Source organism: Phascolarctos cinereus, unplaced genomic scaffold, assembly GCF_003287225.1.
Source record: "Phascolarctos cinereus isolate Bilbo 61053 unplaced genomic scaffold, phaCin_HiC Scaffold_4;HRSCAF=312, whole genome shotgun sequence".
Classification (NCBI taxonomy): Eukaryota; Metazoa; Chordata; class Mammalia; order Diprotodontia; family Phascolarctidae; genus Phascolarctos; species Phascolarctos cinereus.
The window spans coordinates 127,508,599-127,525,664 of record NW_027555847.1 but is presented as its reverse complement, the minus strand read 5'-3'; the positions used below and the strand labels follow the sequence as shown (position 1 = coordinate 127,525,664).

The 17,066-nt window shown below is 39.5% G+C and overlaps 1 protein-coding gene across 2 annotated transcripts in view; it reads left to right on the top strand.

The window, feature by feature from the left end:
- The window catches only part of CCNF (cyclin F), a 36,512-nt gene that overhangs the window by 1,914 nt on the left and 17,532 nt on the right, over positions 1 to 17,066 (top strand). For both annotated transcript variants that reach the window (XM_021006873.2, XM_021006872.2), the window contains exons 2-10: positions 2,763 to 2,917; positions 6,723 to 6,829; positions 8,343 to 8,410; positions 8,840 to 9,033; positions 11,093 to 11,146; positions 12,211 to 12,315; positions 12,850 to 12,927; positions 13,994 to 14,145; positions 15,468 to 15,632. In XM_021006873.2, the coding sequence (XP_020862532.1) occupies positions 2,763 to 2,917; positions 6,723 to 6,829; positions 8,343 to 8,410; positions 8,840 to 9,033; positions 11,093 to 11,146; positions 12,211 to 12,315; positions 12,850 to 12,927; positions 13,994 to 14,145; positions 15,468 to 15,632 (1,078 nt within the window). The remainder of the gene's footprint in view (positions 1 to 2,762; positions 2,918 to 6,722; positions 6,830 to 8,342; positions 8,411 to 8,839; positions 9,034 to 11,092; positions 11,147 to 12,210; positions 12,316 to 12,849; positions 12,928 to 13,993; positions 14,146 to 15,467; positions 15,633 to 17,066) is intronic.

Genomic DNA, 17,066 nt, shown 5'->3' with positions numbered 1-17,066 from the left:
GAGTCACAATCAGATTGTTGATTTAGAAGAATCACTTTGGCAGCTGAATGAAGGCTGGACTGGAGTAGGGAGAAAAGCTGGGGGCAGGCAGACCCACCAGCAGCTTATTGCAGTAGTCCAGGCATGAGATAATGAGGGCCTGCACCAAAGTAGGAGCAGTATCAGAGGAGAGAAGGGGACATATTCCTTACAGAAGTTACAGAAGTGAAATTGACATGCCTAGGCAACAGATTGGGGGGGGGGGTCGGGATCAGGGAATGAGAGAGAGTGAAGAGCTGAGGATGTCATCTAGGTTTTGAGACTGGGAGAATGGTGGTGCCCTCAACAGTAATGGGGAAGTTTGAATGTAGGGAGGATTTAGTGGGGCAAGATAATGTGTTCAGTTTCAGGCATGTCAAGTTTAAGATGTCTGCTGAACTTCAAGTTTGAGACATCTGAAAGGCAGTTGGAGATTTAAGTTCCAGAGATCAGCAAAGAGGTTAAGGCTGGTTTGAAAATCATCAGCATAGGGACAACTAGGTGGCACAGTGGATAGAGCACCAACCCTGGAGTCAGGAGGATCTGAGTTCAAATGTGACCTCAGACACTTGACACTCTGGGCAAGTCACTTAACCCTGACTGCCTCATACAAAAAAAAAATCATCAGCATAGAAATGATAATTAAATTCTGATGAGACCATCAAATGAACTAGTATAGAACAAGAAGAGAAGTGGGCCGGGACAGAGTCCTGTGGGACACCTACAGCTTGTGGATGTGACAAGGATCCAGCAAAGGAGATTGAGGAAGAGTAGTCAGGTGAGAGGAGAGCCAGGAGAGAGAGTGTGGTGTCAGGAAAAGCTAGAGAGAAGAAGGTGATCAACAGTGTCAGTGACTGAAGACAGAGAACACTGAGGGTTGAGAAGTAGCCATTGGCTTTGGCAATTAGGAGATTGTTGATGACTGGAGAGAGCGGTTTCAGCGGAATGAAGAGTTTGGAAGCCAGATTGTAGGAGGTTAAGGAGAAAGTGAGAAAAGAGGAAGTGGGCGTAGCAATTGTAGACAGCCTTCTCAAGGGATTTAGCCACAAAGTGCAGAAGAGACGGTAGTGGGAATGGAAGGATCAATTGTGGGTTTTTTGAGGATGGAGGAGACATGGTTGTGTTTGTAGACAAGAGGGAAGGAACTAATAGATAGGGAGAGGTTGAACATAAGTGAAAGAGTGGGGTGATCTGCTGGAGAAGAAGGGATGAAATGGGATCCCTTGTGCAGGTAGAGGGGTTAGCTTTGTCAAAGAGAAGGAACATCTTTTTGGATGAGACAGAGATGAAGGAGGCGATCATTGCAGAAGACATCTGAGTGACAGGAAAAGAGGGAGCTCTCAGCAAATGGCCTCAATATTTTCAGTAAAATAGGAGGCAAGAGTGGGGGGAAGGTGAGCCACAGAGTGTTTGAGTAGAGATGAGAAGGTTTAGAAGAGCTATTGTGGAGAGTGGGATAGTGATTTAATAAGGGAGATGTAGAAGGAGTACTTAGCAGCAGTGAGGGTGCAGTAGAAGTGGTGTAATACGGATTTGTAGCAGACCTAGTCAGAATGGTTGCATGATTTTCTCCACCTTTATTCAGCAGCATGTGTGTAGGAGCAAAGGCAATAATAGATAGTGGGAGGGCTCAATAGGCAATATTATAAAGAGGCCAGGAACTGAAGAAAAGAGGACAGTTAGAGTTGAACTGGTTTACCAAAGAGTCCAGATGGGGGACAAAGGAGATTGTGACTGGTGCAAGGGAGGGAGGTAGCCTAGGAGAGAGATGAGCCAGTGAAGGGATCAGAAGTCACAATGTTGCTGTGAGAAAGTAAAGAGAGAGGTGGAAAGCTAATAGATTATCATCCAACAAGGCAATTTCTTGACTCCAGGTCATCACTAAGTACATCACCTGCTGTGCTATAATGCAGTGAAATTAATGAGAATTTTTTTCCCTTATGTGACAACAAGTTTCTATGTATTTTTAGTTTGTCGGCTTTTTTCTGTGTTCTTACTGTCATTGTGCTAACCTATAGAAACCCACTTACCCTTCTGATCTCTGGTCTTGTTAATTAAACTTGTTAAAATTGTGTCTAGCAGCTAGGATAAAACACTAGGCCTGGAATCAGGAAGACTTGAGTTCATTTTTTTTTTTTATTTTCAGGCAATTGGGGTTAAGTGACTTGCCCAGGGTCACACAGCTAGTAAGTGTCAAGTGTTTGGTCTGAGGCTGGATTTGAACTCAGGTCCTCCTGACTTCAGGGCCAGTGCTCTATCCACTGCACCACCTAGCTGCTCCCGGAAGACTTGAGTTCAGATCCAGCCTCAGACACTTATTAGCTGTGTGACCCTGGGCAAGTCACTTAACCCTGTTTGCTTCAGTTTCTTCATCTGTAAAATGAGCTGGGGAAGGAAATGGCAGACCACTCTAGTATCTTTGCCAAGAAAACCCCAAATGGGGTCACAAAGAGTCGAACAGAACTGAACAACAAGAATTTCATCTAAAAAGTAAACAGGCTCAGTGGGCACCCAATAGCCTTTCCTATGAGTAAGGTGCATGGACTTTTGGCTTCTATTTTGATGGTTCAGAGGCTTTTCATGAACTTGTTCTCAGCTATATTTTAGAGAGGCAAATTTCCTTAAACACTTGTCCTTTATTTCGATGTTCTGAGATTTCAATTTCTATCTTTCCTTAAAATATATTTCATTGTGACTTGTTTTTTACTTTATCACTCACTGAATTTTGGTCTTTTTTTTCCCAGTGATTCACTGTAGGTGCTCCAAGTGTTTTTGTCTTCCTTCAAAGCGAAGAATAAAAAAGAGGCCCCGAGTCTTAACTCTATTGAGTCTCCCTGAAGATGTCCTCTTTCATATACTGAAATGGCTTCCTGCGGAGGACATTCTTGCCATCAGAGCTGTAAGTTACATTCATTAATTAATTCTTCAAAATATCTTACTGCTAAGTATCTGTTTGGAAAAAAAAAAGACATTGACTATTATCGCATACAAGAAGTCAAGAAAATTCTACTCCTTGGTGAAATGGATACTACTGAATGAACTTCACATCAGTGTTTTCCTAATTTATTGTTACAGAGAAAGAGTCAATGTAACAAACCTTAAAGAGTCTTCTATGTTGAATTGCACGTTTGGAAGTGACACAAAACTGGGAAGGGTTCCTAACCTCTAGGACAAAAGTCAAGTTCCAAAAGGATACTGCAGACTAGGACAATGGGGCAAATCTAATGAGATGAAATTTAGTAAAGATGAATGTAAAGTGCTGCGCTTGAATACAAAATTTTTTTTTTACAAATACTTTATTCTAATTACATATAATAACAATATTTAACATTCATGTTTTTAAAATTTTGAGTTCCAAATATTCTCCCTACCTTTTCCTTAAGCAATTTGATATAGGTTATATATGCGCAAATCATGTAGACAGACATATTTCTATATTAGTCATGTTGTGAGAAAAGAAACCAACCAAAGGGAAAAAACAAAAGCAAAGAAGGTGAAAATAGTATGCTTTGATCTGCATTCAAGACTGTTAGTTCTTTCCCTGGATGTGGATAGCATTTTCCATCATGAGGCCTTTGGAATTGTCTTGGATCATTGTATTGCTGAGGAGAGCTAAGTTATTCATAGTTGATCAGTGCACAGTGTTGCTGTTACTGTGTACAGCATTCTCCTGGTTCTGCTCACTTCACTTCGTATCACTTCATGCAAATCTTCCTCGATTTTTAAAAACTCCACCTGCTCATCATTTGAATATAAAAATTTAATAGAGAGTGGGGATAGGGGCTTGAAAATGTTCCAGCAGAAGAGCTGGAGGTTTCAGTGGAATGCAAGCCCAAGGAGTCAACTTCGTAAGAGGCGGGTCGGGTGCCATCAAAAGGAGGCTGGGTTTGAAGAGGACCAGGATTCAAGCCCCAATTCTGCCACTTACCACCTACTTGACTTTGAATGAGTTGCTTAATTTCTCTGTGTGTCAATTTCCTCATTTGTAAAATTGGAACGTTGGACCGAATGACCTCTAAGGTCTCTCCTGGGTCAAAAACTATGATAATAATAACAACTTGGCAGCTGAAAGAGCTAACACAATCTTAGGCTGCATTAAAAGGTGTATAGAATTAAAAGGTGTCTAGAATAAGAGAAGTAATGATTTTACTGTCCTCTGCCCTGTTCAGACCACATCTGCATTATTGTGTTCAGTTTCGGGTGCCACATTTTAAGATCGACTTTGACAAAGGAGAGACCAGGATGGTCAGGATTACTCTGCCATACAAAGATGAGCTGAAGAAACCGGGGGTGTTTAACCTGCAAAAAAAAATACTCAGGAAGAAAATAATGCCTGCATTTCAGTATTTGAAGGCCTGGCCTTTGGAAAAGGGTTTGAATTTGTTCTGTTTAGCCCTACAGGGCACATCTAGAAGCAGCTGGTAAAGGAGTGGTAGATTTTGGCTTTGTGTAAGGATAACGGAATTACAAATTGGAAAGGAAGTTAGTTAAACCCTCTTTATTTTACAGATGTGGAAATTAAGGTTATAAAGCTTGCCCTAGGTCACCCGGGTAGTTAGCAGCAAAGTCAGGGTTCAAACCAAGGTCTCCTGATTCCCAGCACCTTCCTCTTTCACCTCCCCCCTTAAAGGCTCCATAGAATTGGAACCGTCCAAAACCATGCAGGATTGTCTCTGAGTGTTGTGGCGTGTTCTCTCTCACTAATGTTCTTCACACTGAGGCTGGTGGGCCATTTGTGGGGGATATTGTAGATGAGATTCCTGAGCAGGGATGGGTTAAACTAGGTGACCTTTATCTAAAGTCCCTTCCAAATAAGTTTCTCTAATTATATGTGATCATGTTTTTGAATCTATCTAAAGTATAGGGACTGATGAACCAAATCTGGTTCACCCAGCCTTCTTTAAGATAGTTTGTTGTAAAATGTGGTTGTCATGGTGGTCAAGAAGTTTCTATTTATGTCTAGTTGAACTCAGTGTTATTCAAGCCCTCATCTCTTAATGCTCTGCTTCCCTTAGTAAGTGAAAGTACTGTTAAAACTCTAAAAATACATTCTCATGCACAAATGCCACTCTTGACATTCAGAGCTAGGAGGAGCTTTGGCAACATCCCTCTCCAACCCCTTCATTTAACAGATGAGGAGACTGAGAACCAGCAACAAGTGAGTTATCCACTATAAATGTAGCAAGTTAGTGGCCGAGCTGGGACCAGATAGAAGTCAGGTCTCCTAACTCCCAGGGCAGAGTCTTTTTTTTTTTTTTTTGCTATATCTCATAATCGCTTCCTTTCATCCCATAACAAATATTTTCAGACCTCATGGGATTTGAAAAACTTTACATAGTAAGTTGAAGTTATGTGTACACTGCCCATCAAGGCAAATGATAGCCCTCCAAGCTTTAGTAGATGGTTCTTATGAGTTACAATGATTGAAAAAATTCGATCACTTGGTGCCCAATTTTCTGATGAGGTAAAGTCTTTTAACTTAGCTGGGCTTGCCAATTTATAATCCATCACCAAGCTGATGCTCCAAGCCTTCCCTGTTTTATGGGATCTGTAAGAGCTTGCACTCATATTTGACTTCATAATTGTCAAATTTGACTTATCTTTTCACCATTAAGTTGCTTGTTATAAGTAATAGAAACTTTCCTGTTTTTCTACTTCTACAACTCGACTCAAATATATTCGCAAGCCACAAATGTTATTCTTAACATTCAGAGCTGGAAGGAACCTTGGCAACTATCTGATCTAATCCCCACATTTAACAGAACTTGACACTAAACATAATTCCAATGTTTTGTGCTATAAAATCTGTAATTGTTTCTAACTCACCCTCTTCCCAATCTTTTTAGTTACATCCGTCCTTATATTTGTTTTTTGCCTACTCATCGTCTTTTTTTCTTTTCAAGTCCAACTATATCATTCAGTAACTTACTCAATACTATACTGAGTATCTTTTTTTCTCACTGTAGAAGCTCTTAAGATTAAAATTTCAGCTGTGATTAACTATTTAGGATCATGGGATTTAGACTTGGAACCTTAGAAGCCATCTAGTCCAGTCCCCTCTTTTTACAGATGAGGAAACTGAGGCCCAGACAGGGTAAGCAACCCAAATAGTTTCTAAGTGAAAGTGTGTTCTCTTTAGTCTTTCCCTTCTCCCCCCCACCCACTTAGTCCACAACCTTCCCTGTGCCTTGAATATCCACTCTCTCTTCCCTGCTCATATCTCTGCCTTTTGAAAATTTACCCATCCTTGAAAGCCCAATTTAAATGCTACTCCTCCATGAAGGTTTTCCTGATAACCTCCTGCTTCCCAGTCACAAATGATCTTTCCTTGCTCTGATCTCACATAGTATTTTGTACTTGTGTTCCTAGCATGTTCTCTATACACTGTGGTTATTGTATGTATGTGTGTGTATGTGTTTTCTTATAGATGTTTTTTCATGTTTCCTTAAGTCCTTGATGGAAGGGATTTTTTTCTTTTTTTTTTTTCAATATTTGTGTCTTCAATGTCTTAAACTTGGTAGACAATAAATATTAATTGAATTAAAAGGGAGCAGGTCTTCATTGTATTTGTATACCCCCACCCAGCATTATTTTGCATGTGTTAAATGCTTAATAAATTGCTCGCAAATTAATTAAATTTAAACTTTGTTTAAAAGAATCCTTAGGAAGATATTTTAGTGAGATCTTTTCTGTTTTTTCTGTAGGTACATCCACATCTTAAGTATCTTGTAGATAACCATGCCAGTGTGTGGGCATCTGCAAGCTTTCGGGAGATGTGGCCTTCTCTGGAGAACCTAAAGCTTTTTGAAAGGTAACTTTTGTTGTATCATTTTAAACCACTTATCCTTCAGACTCAATAGCCAAATTCAGCAGTGGCCAGTTATTTCAAACAATTGTAGAAACTTCTAACCCACAGAGTAATCAGAATTTTAGAGCCTAAAGGGCCTTAGAGACATCCTAGTCTAAACCTGTTATTTTACATCTGGGGAAATGTACATTCCCAATGGCTTTTCTTGATATCTCCACCCAGAATCCCAGATGTTACATTGGCATCTGACTCTGTCCAAAATAGAAGCTCATTATCCTACCCTCTAAACACACCTTTAAGAACACTATCGTTTTCCCATTTACCTTCATTTTGCAACAGAGGAGTTTTCCTTGACTTTTTTACTCTCTTATCCTCCATATCCGGTCATTGCTAGGTCTTGGCAATTTCACCTCCACTAGGCCCTCCTCATTTCTCTTACTGGCCTCCAGCCTATCATTCCAGACTGTTTCTATATTACTCTAACTCATGCACTTTTTACTTCAGTCAAACTGACTTGTTTGTTGTCTCCCATACGTAATATTTCATCTCCTACCCATGCTTTTACCCAAGCTATGCTCTTTCTTACCTCCATCTCTTAGAATCCTACTGCCTTTCAAGGCTCACATTAAGTGCCACTACCTTCAGGAGACTTTAGGTCTGGAGAAGTGGGCACAATCCAGATTGTAGAAGGCTTTATAGATAATCGCAAGAGTTAGAATGAACCTTAGAAGCCATCTAGACCAGTATATCTGAACAAGAATTGTTCTACAACATACCTGACGTATAGTCACTTAGGCTTTGCTTAAAGACTTTCTGTGAGGGGAATTATGAAGAAAATAGTTTGTAAACCTTAAAATGCAATAGAAATGTTCATTGCTATTTAATTAAACAGGTACCCAAAGATTCTTTAATGAAAATATTTAGTCTACTAGAGGCACTGAAAAGTAATAAAACTATGTGTGTTTTAAAAATAATCTGCAAATAAAACTTCCCTTATTCAAATTAGTCTCCATTAACATAAACTGATGCACTGTTACTTAAACCTTTGGAAATTAAGTCTTCTCTGGAAATTGATCTCCTGCTTTATTGTTTCTTTGCTGTGTTTCCTTGGCATTTATAGACTATAATAGGTTACCATCCATGAGTTTATATCTTTATAATTCTCCTTTAGTTGAGCCCTATATCTAGTTAGCCCCAGTAAACTTTAAGCTCATAGTAAGAAGGGGCTATACCTTTTACTGTTGTATCCCTATATGTTATACTTAGCTCTAGCCTTGATCATCCTGGTAGGCACTTACAGGGTAAATGAATAAAGAAATGTTCATTCTTATCTTTTGGACATACATGTTGTGTCAGAGCCACTTCAACTTGAACTGAACCCATGGTTTATGTCCAAGTGAATTGGAGCAGTTTTATTAAGTCAAAAGATGACTTGTAGCTGGTTTCAAATGCCTCTATAACACTAACCTTTAAAAGAATAAAATCTCTAATCAGCGCTTGGTGCTGTTTTTTTTAGGGCTGCTGAAAGTGGTAATTTTGAAGCTGCTGTGAAGCTGGGGATTGCCTACCTCTACAATGAAGGCTGTAAGTGTCCAGCTGAGCAGGGCCAGGGTCTCTAACAAGTTTATGGGAGACTGGTATAGATCAGAGGCATTTAGCCCCTTTGATCTTTGATTGTAAAATGTTGTAAAGAGATAAGACCCATTTTGAACTTCTTGAAATGTTCCCAGTCTTTGTAGACCAACTTTTAAAAAATTAATGTTCTATTTGTGCCCGGGAATATATGCCTTATTGTTGATGTTTCTCCATGGCTTTGATTAGATGATCTTTGCTAAGGAACTTATTTTAACAGCATGGCTTTATAGATGTTTCCAGAATTTTTTACTGAGAGACTGTTAAAACTTTTGACCATCTGATAAACGAGATCTTTCCATATTTTCATATCAAGCCAGGTCAGAGCCACAAGCCTTATTAAGTACTTACTAGGTTTTTTTTTTCTATCCATCATTCTAGTGTCTATTTCTGATGAGGGTCGTGCAGAAGTGAATGGATTAAAAGCATCACGTTTCTTCAGCTTAACGGAACGCCTGAATGTTAATGCTGCTCCATTTATCTGGCTATTTATTCGCCCTCCATGGTCTGTGTCTGGGAGCTGCTGTAAAGCTGTTGTCTTTGAAAGCCTCAAAGCAGAATGTCAGTTTCAAAAAGTAAGGATCCACACCTTTATAATACAATTCCTTTCCTTTGAAGATCACCCTAAGCTTTTAAAAAATCTAAAATAACAATTTGCATGTAGTGAATATTGGATAAATGTTTATTTTTAGTGCTTCAGAGTAGATAATATCTGTTTTAGCTGGCACAGCCAGGATCTTAAGGAATGCGAATAAAAGCTTGAAAAGTCTAATCTACAAATGTTTGGATACCTGATGTGTATCCAGCACTATGAGAGTTACAGAAAAGTTAAAGGGTCTACTCCCTGACATGGGGAATTTATAAGCTGGGAAGATAAAACACAAATGCATAAAAAGGAAATCTTAAGTCATTTAAAATAACTGAATAAGATGGCTCAAGTGTATGATTAGCCAGTCAATGAAACATAGACAATAATTGCTAAAGAGCTATCAACAGAACAGGGATGGTGTGAGAAAAAGAATAGAAATGGGAAAGCAAAAGGTATGTTCTTGGACACTCAGGAGACTCACTGGGTTGAGGAAAAGGGCTCTTCTAAGGGAAGCGTTGAAAGTTAAGGTTCCCTGCACACAAATAGTCGATGTTTGTTGAATTGAATTAAAAAAGCAGGTTGAGGTTAAATTGGATTGTTTCTTGAATGCTAAATAAGAAGTTGATAAGTGATCATATAGCCAGTGGGGAGCTATTGAAAATTTTGGGGCAAAGAAATTATGAAATCAGAGCAGTGTTTTATAAAGATTAATTGGACATCGACATACAACATACATTGGAGAGAAAGGTGTTGTAATAATGTTATAACTGTAATGGTGTTCAGGTATGAGTGAAATGATAAGAACCTGGATCAGGATGCTGGCAGTAGCAAGGGATCTTCAGGACAGTTCTTTGTGCCATAGTAGGCACTTAATGTTTTTTGAATCAAAAGGAAAGAAGCCTTGTAAAGGATGAATGGTTACAACTAAGAGACTCATTGGGTTTGGGAGGCCAGGGAGAATGAGAAGTCAAAGATGGTGCTGAGTTTTTCAATGGAGAGAGCGGTGGTGCCATTAACAGTAATAGAAGTCAGGAGGAAGGGTCTGCTGATGTTGTTGGTGAGGGAGTAAGTTCCTTTTGGGACATGTTGAGTTAGAAGTTACAGCAGTGTGTTAAATGTAACTATAGAGCTGGCAGCTGATTTTGAGTTTGTGAAAGATCAGAACTGGACATTCCTGCCAAGAAGTGGCAGTGGAAGCTAATGAAACTGAGAAGAACATGAGAAGAGAGCACAGAGAAGGAAGAAGAAAGCCAGTGAGGCTCCAGTCCCGGGAATGAGAGGGAGAAAGAGCCCTGAATGGAGATAGGGAAGAAGCGATCAGATGAGTAGAAAGAGACAACCTTCTTAAGGATGGTTTCAGAAGCTAAGGCAGGAGAAGGCATCAGGGAAATGTGAGTCATCTACTCCCGAGGCGTCAAATATGCAGCCCACAGCCCTCCCCACCAGAACCATATTAAAATGGACTTGGAAATTTTTAACAAAATAAGTAAAAATGCAGTAAAATATAGGTAGCATTTCATTTTAAAATTGAGTCAATATGTGCCCTGCAAGGGGCCTTATGTACAAATTAGTGGCCCCCATTTCTATGTGACTTTGATGCCACTGGTCTACTCTATCAGCAACTACGTAGAGGTTAAAAAAGATGAGGTTTGAAAACAGGCCAGTGGATTTGGTGATTGGGGTCCAGTGGTGACCCTGGAAAGGAGAAATGCTGTGGAATGGATATAGAAGCCTGATTGCCAGAGGTTGAACAGAGACCAGGTAGGGAGGACATGTATATAGCAATTATAAAATATTCATTTGAGAAACTCATCTGTAAAATAGAGCCAGAGGACAGGCAATGGAATACACTGGAGTTCTTTTTCTTCTTCCTTTAAACAGTTTATAATAGCCTCATGGAGCTGTGGTGTTCACACTTAGGGGGGGGGTCTGCTGCATTACTTGCTTCTACCCCTGCCTAGCTTAGGTACTGTCTTCAGCCAGGGGTTTTGAGGGAAAATTTTCAAGTGATCTTCTGAAGTAATTGACTTTCCTTTTCTTTTAAGGTTCATAAAGGATCAATACTATATTGTTTGGGTAAAGTTTTGAGCCTTTTTGAGGTAAGTTAACCAATTCTGTATAGCTTTGAAATTCTAAAAATATGTTCAGAATACAATTTTCTCCATACACGTGGAAGCAGGAGCCTTGGCTCTTCACGCTTGGCTAACTGGTCTTCAGCCCATGGCAGGCTGGGAGGAGGCAAGGGATGAGTGCAGATACTAGAGACAAGCGCCAGGCAGCAACAAGAGGTGACTGTGTCCAAGCTGATAGGAAGGGAGATGACGAAAGTTACAAACCCAGCACAAGACTGCAAAGAGCAGAGCCCTTTGGAGGCACTTTAGTGGAGGGGTGAATAGTCTTATACTCCTTCCCTAAAAGATTCTGTGGGCATCACCAATGACATCCCAGTCAGCTGTCACCACGTTGTAGAATTCTCCAGGGTATTGATAATTCGGCTTTACTTGAGAGAAGGCTCCCAACTCAGCTTGCAAAGGAATAGAAATCTTTCTACATAAGCCATGAATTGCTCATTCCATATTAGGTGGCTTTTTAAAGATAGCAGGGGTGGAGATTCCATAGCCTCCCTTAGTGACTCATTCCAGGTTCTTAATCATGCTGCTAGTCAAGTTCTGCTCTAATTTTGGCTTACTAAGTTGTATTGTCACTCGACCTGTGACCTTGGACCTTCCTTTTCAAAACATGCCTGTCTTTTGTCCACATAGAAAGTGATTTTTGTATCACCTGAAAGCTTTTTCAAGTACTAGTTTGTGCCAATACTTGATCATACTGGGAGTTAGGTCTTTTATTGTGCTTAATTTTTTACAGCTAAGCTTCTGAGAAAAAAAATAACAGTGATATTTCTATAATATTTTTAAGATCTATAAAGTATTATACATACATTATCTCATTTGTCAGCAGGCTTGGGTTTTAAAATGTTAGCATTTCTAGAAAGCAAAGCATTGCTGTTTAGAGCTGGAATACTGACCCTTAAGGATGGATATCTGATTGCTTGTTAGGGTAGTCTACATGTAATGTACATATCAGTGTAAATACAAGTGGCAATAAAAGTTAATATGTGGCTGGTCTTAAGTGAAAGAGAATTTATGCTTTGACTTATTCCTAGGATGAAGACAAAAGAAAAGAAGCACTTGAAATGTTTGAGGCATCATCTAATCAGGGATGTTTAAATAGTTCTTACCTCCTTTGGGAAAGTAGTCAGAGGACTGCTGTAAGTAACCTTGAATCTTCTTTCCTTCTGTCCCTTCAGCTGCTAGTGTTCCCTACCCTCCTTTACTTTATGTACATTTTCTACCTATGTGTATGTTTCTTCCAATACCGTGTAAGATCCTTGAGGACAGGGATTGTTTAGTTTTTGTCTTTGTGTCAGCAGCACCTAGTGTTCTGCCTAACATGTAGTAAGCGCTTAATAAATGCTTATTGATTGATTAAAAATGAAAAATAGTGTATTCTTACTCAAAATGGGCTTTTTGATGTGGCAAAAATCATAACATTAGGGCAAACAAAATTCCCGTCTCCTAGCTAAGATCCATCCATACCTCTGATGTAGCATAGAGGATTCTGAATGGTTTTATACCGGCAGCACTTTCCAGAATTTGAGAGTTTTTAGGTAGCGAGGGGGGTGTTGATGGGCCAGGTCATGGCACTCTTAAGGGGATGTAGAATAAAAATGGTGTAGTCACACCTGAGTTCCACGGAAGAGAAAAAAGAACATAAATTCATTGTGATGTTCTTCCACTGACAGATGTCAGACCCTGGAAGATACCTCCAGAGCCTCCGGAAACTCAGGGACTATGCCACCAAGGGCTGTTGGGAAGCACAGGTAAGATCTCCCGAAACCAAAACGATACTGTTTGTTTACTCTGATTGTTTTATTTTAATCATTATGTTTTATCTCTCATCTCACAAAACCCTGTGAGTTATCTAGAATAGATATTTTCTACATTTTACAGATAAAGAAAGAGACTCAGAAAGGTGAAAAGTGAAAGATCAGTGGCCCTTCTTGGGTTAAAAACCAGATCGTCTTAACTCACAAAAGCACAACATCGAGTAGCTGGGAAAAACTTGAATGGCCATCTTGTGCAGCTGATAACTGAGCAGGGATTCCCTCTATACTGTCCCCAACAGTCTGAGCTTTAAAACCTTGAAGGAGGGGGATTTTACCCCCTCCCAAGGTAGCCCGTTCCACTCTAAATAGTTCGAATTCTTCAGCTTTTTTTTTTCTTAAGTCAAACCTGTGGTTTTCTGTTTGCCACTTCTACCTAGTGCTCCTAGTTACAGCATCTGGGGCCAAGCAGAGCTAGTCTGATCTCTCTTGTACATGACTCCTCATGTAGTATTCTTTCTTTACGTTACCCAGAGGTGGAGAGGAAGAGGAGGACATTCCTTTCCCCTTCATCAGTCCGAATTCTAAACTTCTCAAGGCTCAATTAAGTCCTATCATCTTTAAGTCTTTCCTAATGGCCCCTTCTAATAATAATCTCCTCAGCCACTAAGTGTTCTGAGGCTCTATGTGAACTTGGGGTCTTCATGACTCCAGGCCCAGCACTCTATCCGCTGTGCCACCAGCTGAAGTGAATGCATTGTCCAGGGGCACGCTGAGATGAGAACCCAGGTCCTCTAACTACAAAACCAGGGCTCTTTCCACTATAGCATACTGCAAGAAAGCCTATGAGGGGCCTTAGAAGTCATCTGGTCTAATATCAAAATTTTACAGATGCGAAAGCTAAGAACCAGAGAGGAGGTGACTTGGCCTCGTCTTGACCTAAGTGTCTGAGGCGGACAGTGAGCCCAGGCCCCTGACTCCAAAGCCATCCCTTTTTGTTACTATGAATTGCCTACAAGTGTGTCCTTCGGGCTTATTTTTGGTATTGTGTTTTCTTTTCAAGATATCTTTAGCCAAAGCTTGTGGAAATGGAAACCAGCTTGGATTAGAAGCAAAATCTTCGAATGAAGTGGTGTTGCAGCTCTTTCAGGCTTCTCACCCTGTCAGTAAAGAGAGCATCTTCACTGTGCAGAAGGGAATGAATGACACAATGAGGTAAGGACTCACATACGAATAGCCAGAGCATTCTTCAAGGTCCCAGGAAGCAGAGAGCTACTTTCTTTGGATTCTTTACTGGGCAGTGTATGTTTGTCCAGCATAATTAGGGATGAATGATTACACATCAATCAGGTATTCAACTTAACTGAGACACTTTAAAGGGTTGGTTTTTTTTTTAATTTAAAATTTTTTAGCTATTTTTTAATCTATCATACTTCCTGCCCACTTAAAATTATGTTAAATACAATTTAACTTTTCAGAAATGCATGATTAGGTTATTATTATGACCAACAATTATTAGACCACTATAATTATGTTATGCCCTCGGGGTCTTTTTTAGGTATGTTGTATAAAGCTGTTTGTTCTTTTGCTACATGCCTCCAACTGCCCTACTTCTTTCAGCGACACTTCTGATGTTTCCTTCAAGATTAGGCTGTGTTTGACTGTCTGTTATTATGATCCCTTCTTTCCCCATCTGTGCAACTCTCTCCCAACAATAGCCATAGACAAGGAGACCAAACTAGGCTTGGTTGCACTGACTGAGAGTACGTAATCGTAGTGGTAGACCACAGAGCTCTTTTCAGGTGTGTGAGTTTTAGTTCATTTTGTCACCATCGTTTTGACTGCCCAGAGACCTTTATTACTTTTTGTTCTAGTTCTGGGCTATGATCTAGTTGGTTGAGTTTCCTGGATAAGTGAATTCCAGATAAATAAGGTATTATTGCTCTCTTAAGTATTCCCTTCATGTCTCCCTAAAGAATTTCTTTCCCACCTTAACTTTCTTAATTTTTACACAACCATCTTGAAATGTAGAGCTTCAAACTGAATATCCAGCTCTAGTGAAGGTTTTGTCAATGTCATGTAAAAGCAGAAAGTGATCCTTTAGCCCTTGGTAAAGGGTTATTAACCCGGGGCCTTGAGGCTAACAGCCAGTTTATAATAATTTAGACACACTTGATTGAGCAGTCTTCTTGTGAGTGTAATGGAGCACAAAAAGACAGGTCTGACAGTCCAGGGGGGGCATTAGGCTTACCCCATGATCGATTCAGGTTTGTGATCTCTTTGGAATTGATCATTTCACCAAAATGAATAATTTAGCATCTCCATACATCATGGAAGCAATCACCCAGACCATAGCTTGTTCATTTGCACAAGTTGATTCAGCCATGGGCAAGGTTGGGTTTAGAGTATGCTTGTTTTAGAAAGTTCCCTCCTGTGGGAGAAAAAAATATATATTGGAGATTTGTTAGCTTTATGAAGTATAACTTTTTTTAATGCTTTTGCTAATGCAGACTGTGGATGTGGGTGCTGTTTCATAGGTATATTTTGATTGACTGGCTAGTAGAAGTTGCCACCATGAAGGATTTTACAAGCCTCTGCCTTCATATGACAGTGGAATGTGTGGATCGTTACCTAAAGCTGAGAGTGGTGCCTCGAGCCAAGCTGCAGCTTCTGGGAATTGCTTGCATGGTCATTTGTACCCGGTGAGTTACCTACCTGTTCACAGATCCTGCAGTGCTGACTGAATGTTCATAGGAGAGGATGCTAATGATTTAGTTGTTTTGGTTAATGACTGCTAGTTTTCTGAGGCTGTGTGAATCCTGTGGTGTGCTCTGTGACATGAGAATTCTCCAGACACTCAAACCCAGGCTATACAAATATTAGATGTAGGATCTAGGCAGGCATTTTCGCCTTTTAATTTTGAAACTGTATACTTTATTCCAATATGTACCCCAGCTGTAGCTTCTTTTTTCCTCTGGGTTTTATGAAGTAGCTATCATACTTGAGAAAGCTGCCAGCTTTCTGTGCTCTCATTCATTTTCTAAGGTCTAAAATATACCTTTCAAAACCTGACTTCTCAAATATATCCCATTTTTACTTTTAGGATCTTGGGATATTTTTTACTCTTCTTAGAATCTTGAAAGCAGTCTAGCCCAACTAAACTTAGCACAAGCTAAACGTCCCAATGTAGGAAACAAATCCACACAATGTCCCTGACAAATAACCCCTACTTATTCCTTGGGATGGGAACTCATTGTTTTACGAGATGACTTGTTTTATTGTTAAACATTTCTCATTTGGGGGAGTTCTTCTTTACATTCGGATGGAATCTGTCTTCCTGTGACTTTCACCGATAGCATTTAGTTTGGCTTTCTAGAAAAACATATACCTAGTCTCCCTTCAAGTATCTGAAGGACCATCATGTAAAGTGGCAGTTATCACGTCCCTGTTTGCTTTAGGCTAAATATGCCCAATTTCTTAGACCATTTCTTATATGACATGGTTTTGAAGCACATAATCATCTGAGATATCACTTTCCAGATTTTCTCCAATTTTGTTGATGTGCAAATGTGGCCCCTAGAATTGAACATAATATTCCAGATATTATGTGATCAGGGGAGAATAGAACATGCCATACTTAGGAACACAGCCTGTGATATTGTTGAAAATCTTAGCCACAGCACTTCATGATGTTGATTTACAATCAAACAAAACCTCCCCAGGTCTTTTTCTTTTTTTCCAAAAAAATTTTAAATTATAATCTTAATAACAATTTCAACAAGTGCAAGAAAAATAAAGGAATAAAGCCCCAAATTAACAAAACATTGTACATTTTGTAAATCCTCTCACTTGAAAAAAATTTGTTTGCTATTTATTTACCAATACTATTGATCTTGTTAAAAGTCATCTTTTGGTTTTGTTTATTATTTCAGTTCTCTGGCTTTCTACTTTACTAATTACTGTCATGACCTTAGTAATCTTCTGACTTCCCTCATTTGTTGCATTACTTTGTTCCTTTCTTTTAATGCACACTCAACCCAAGTTTATTTTTTACTCTTCTTAATGGAGGCAGCCAGCACTTAAATTTGCTTCTGAGTACCTCTTTGGCTGCAACTCATTGATATGTAATATCAGTG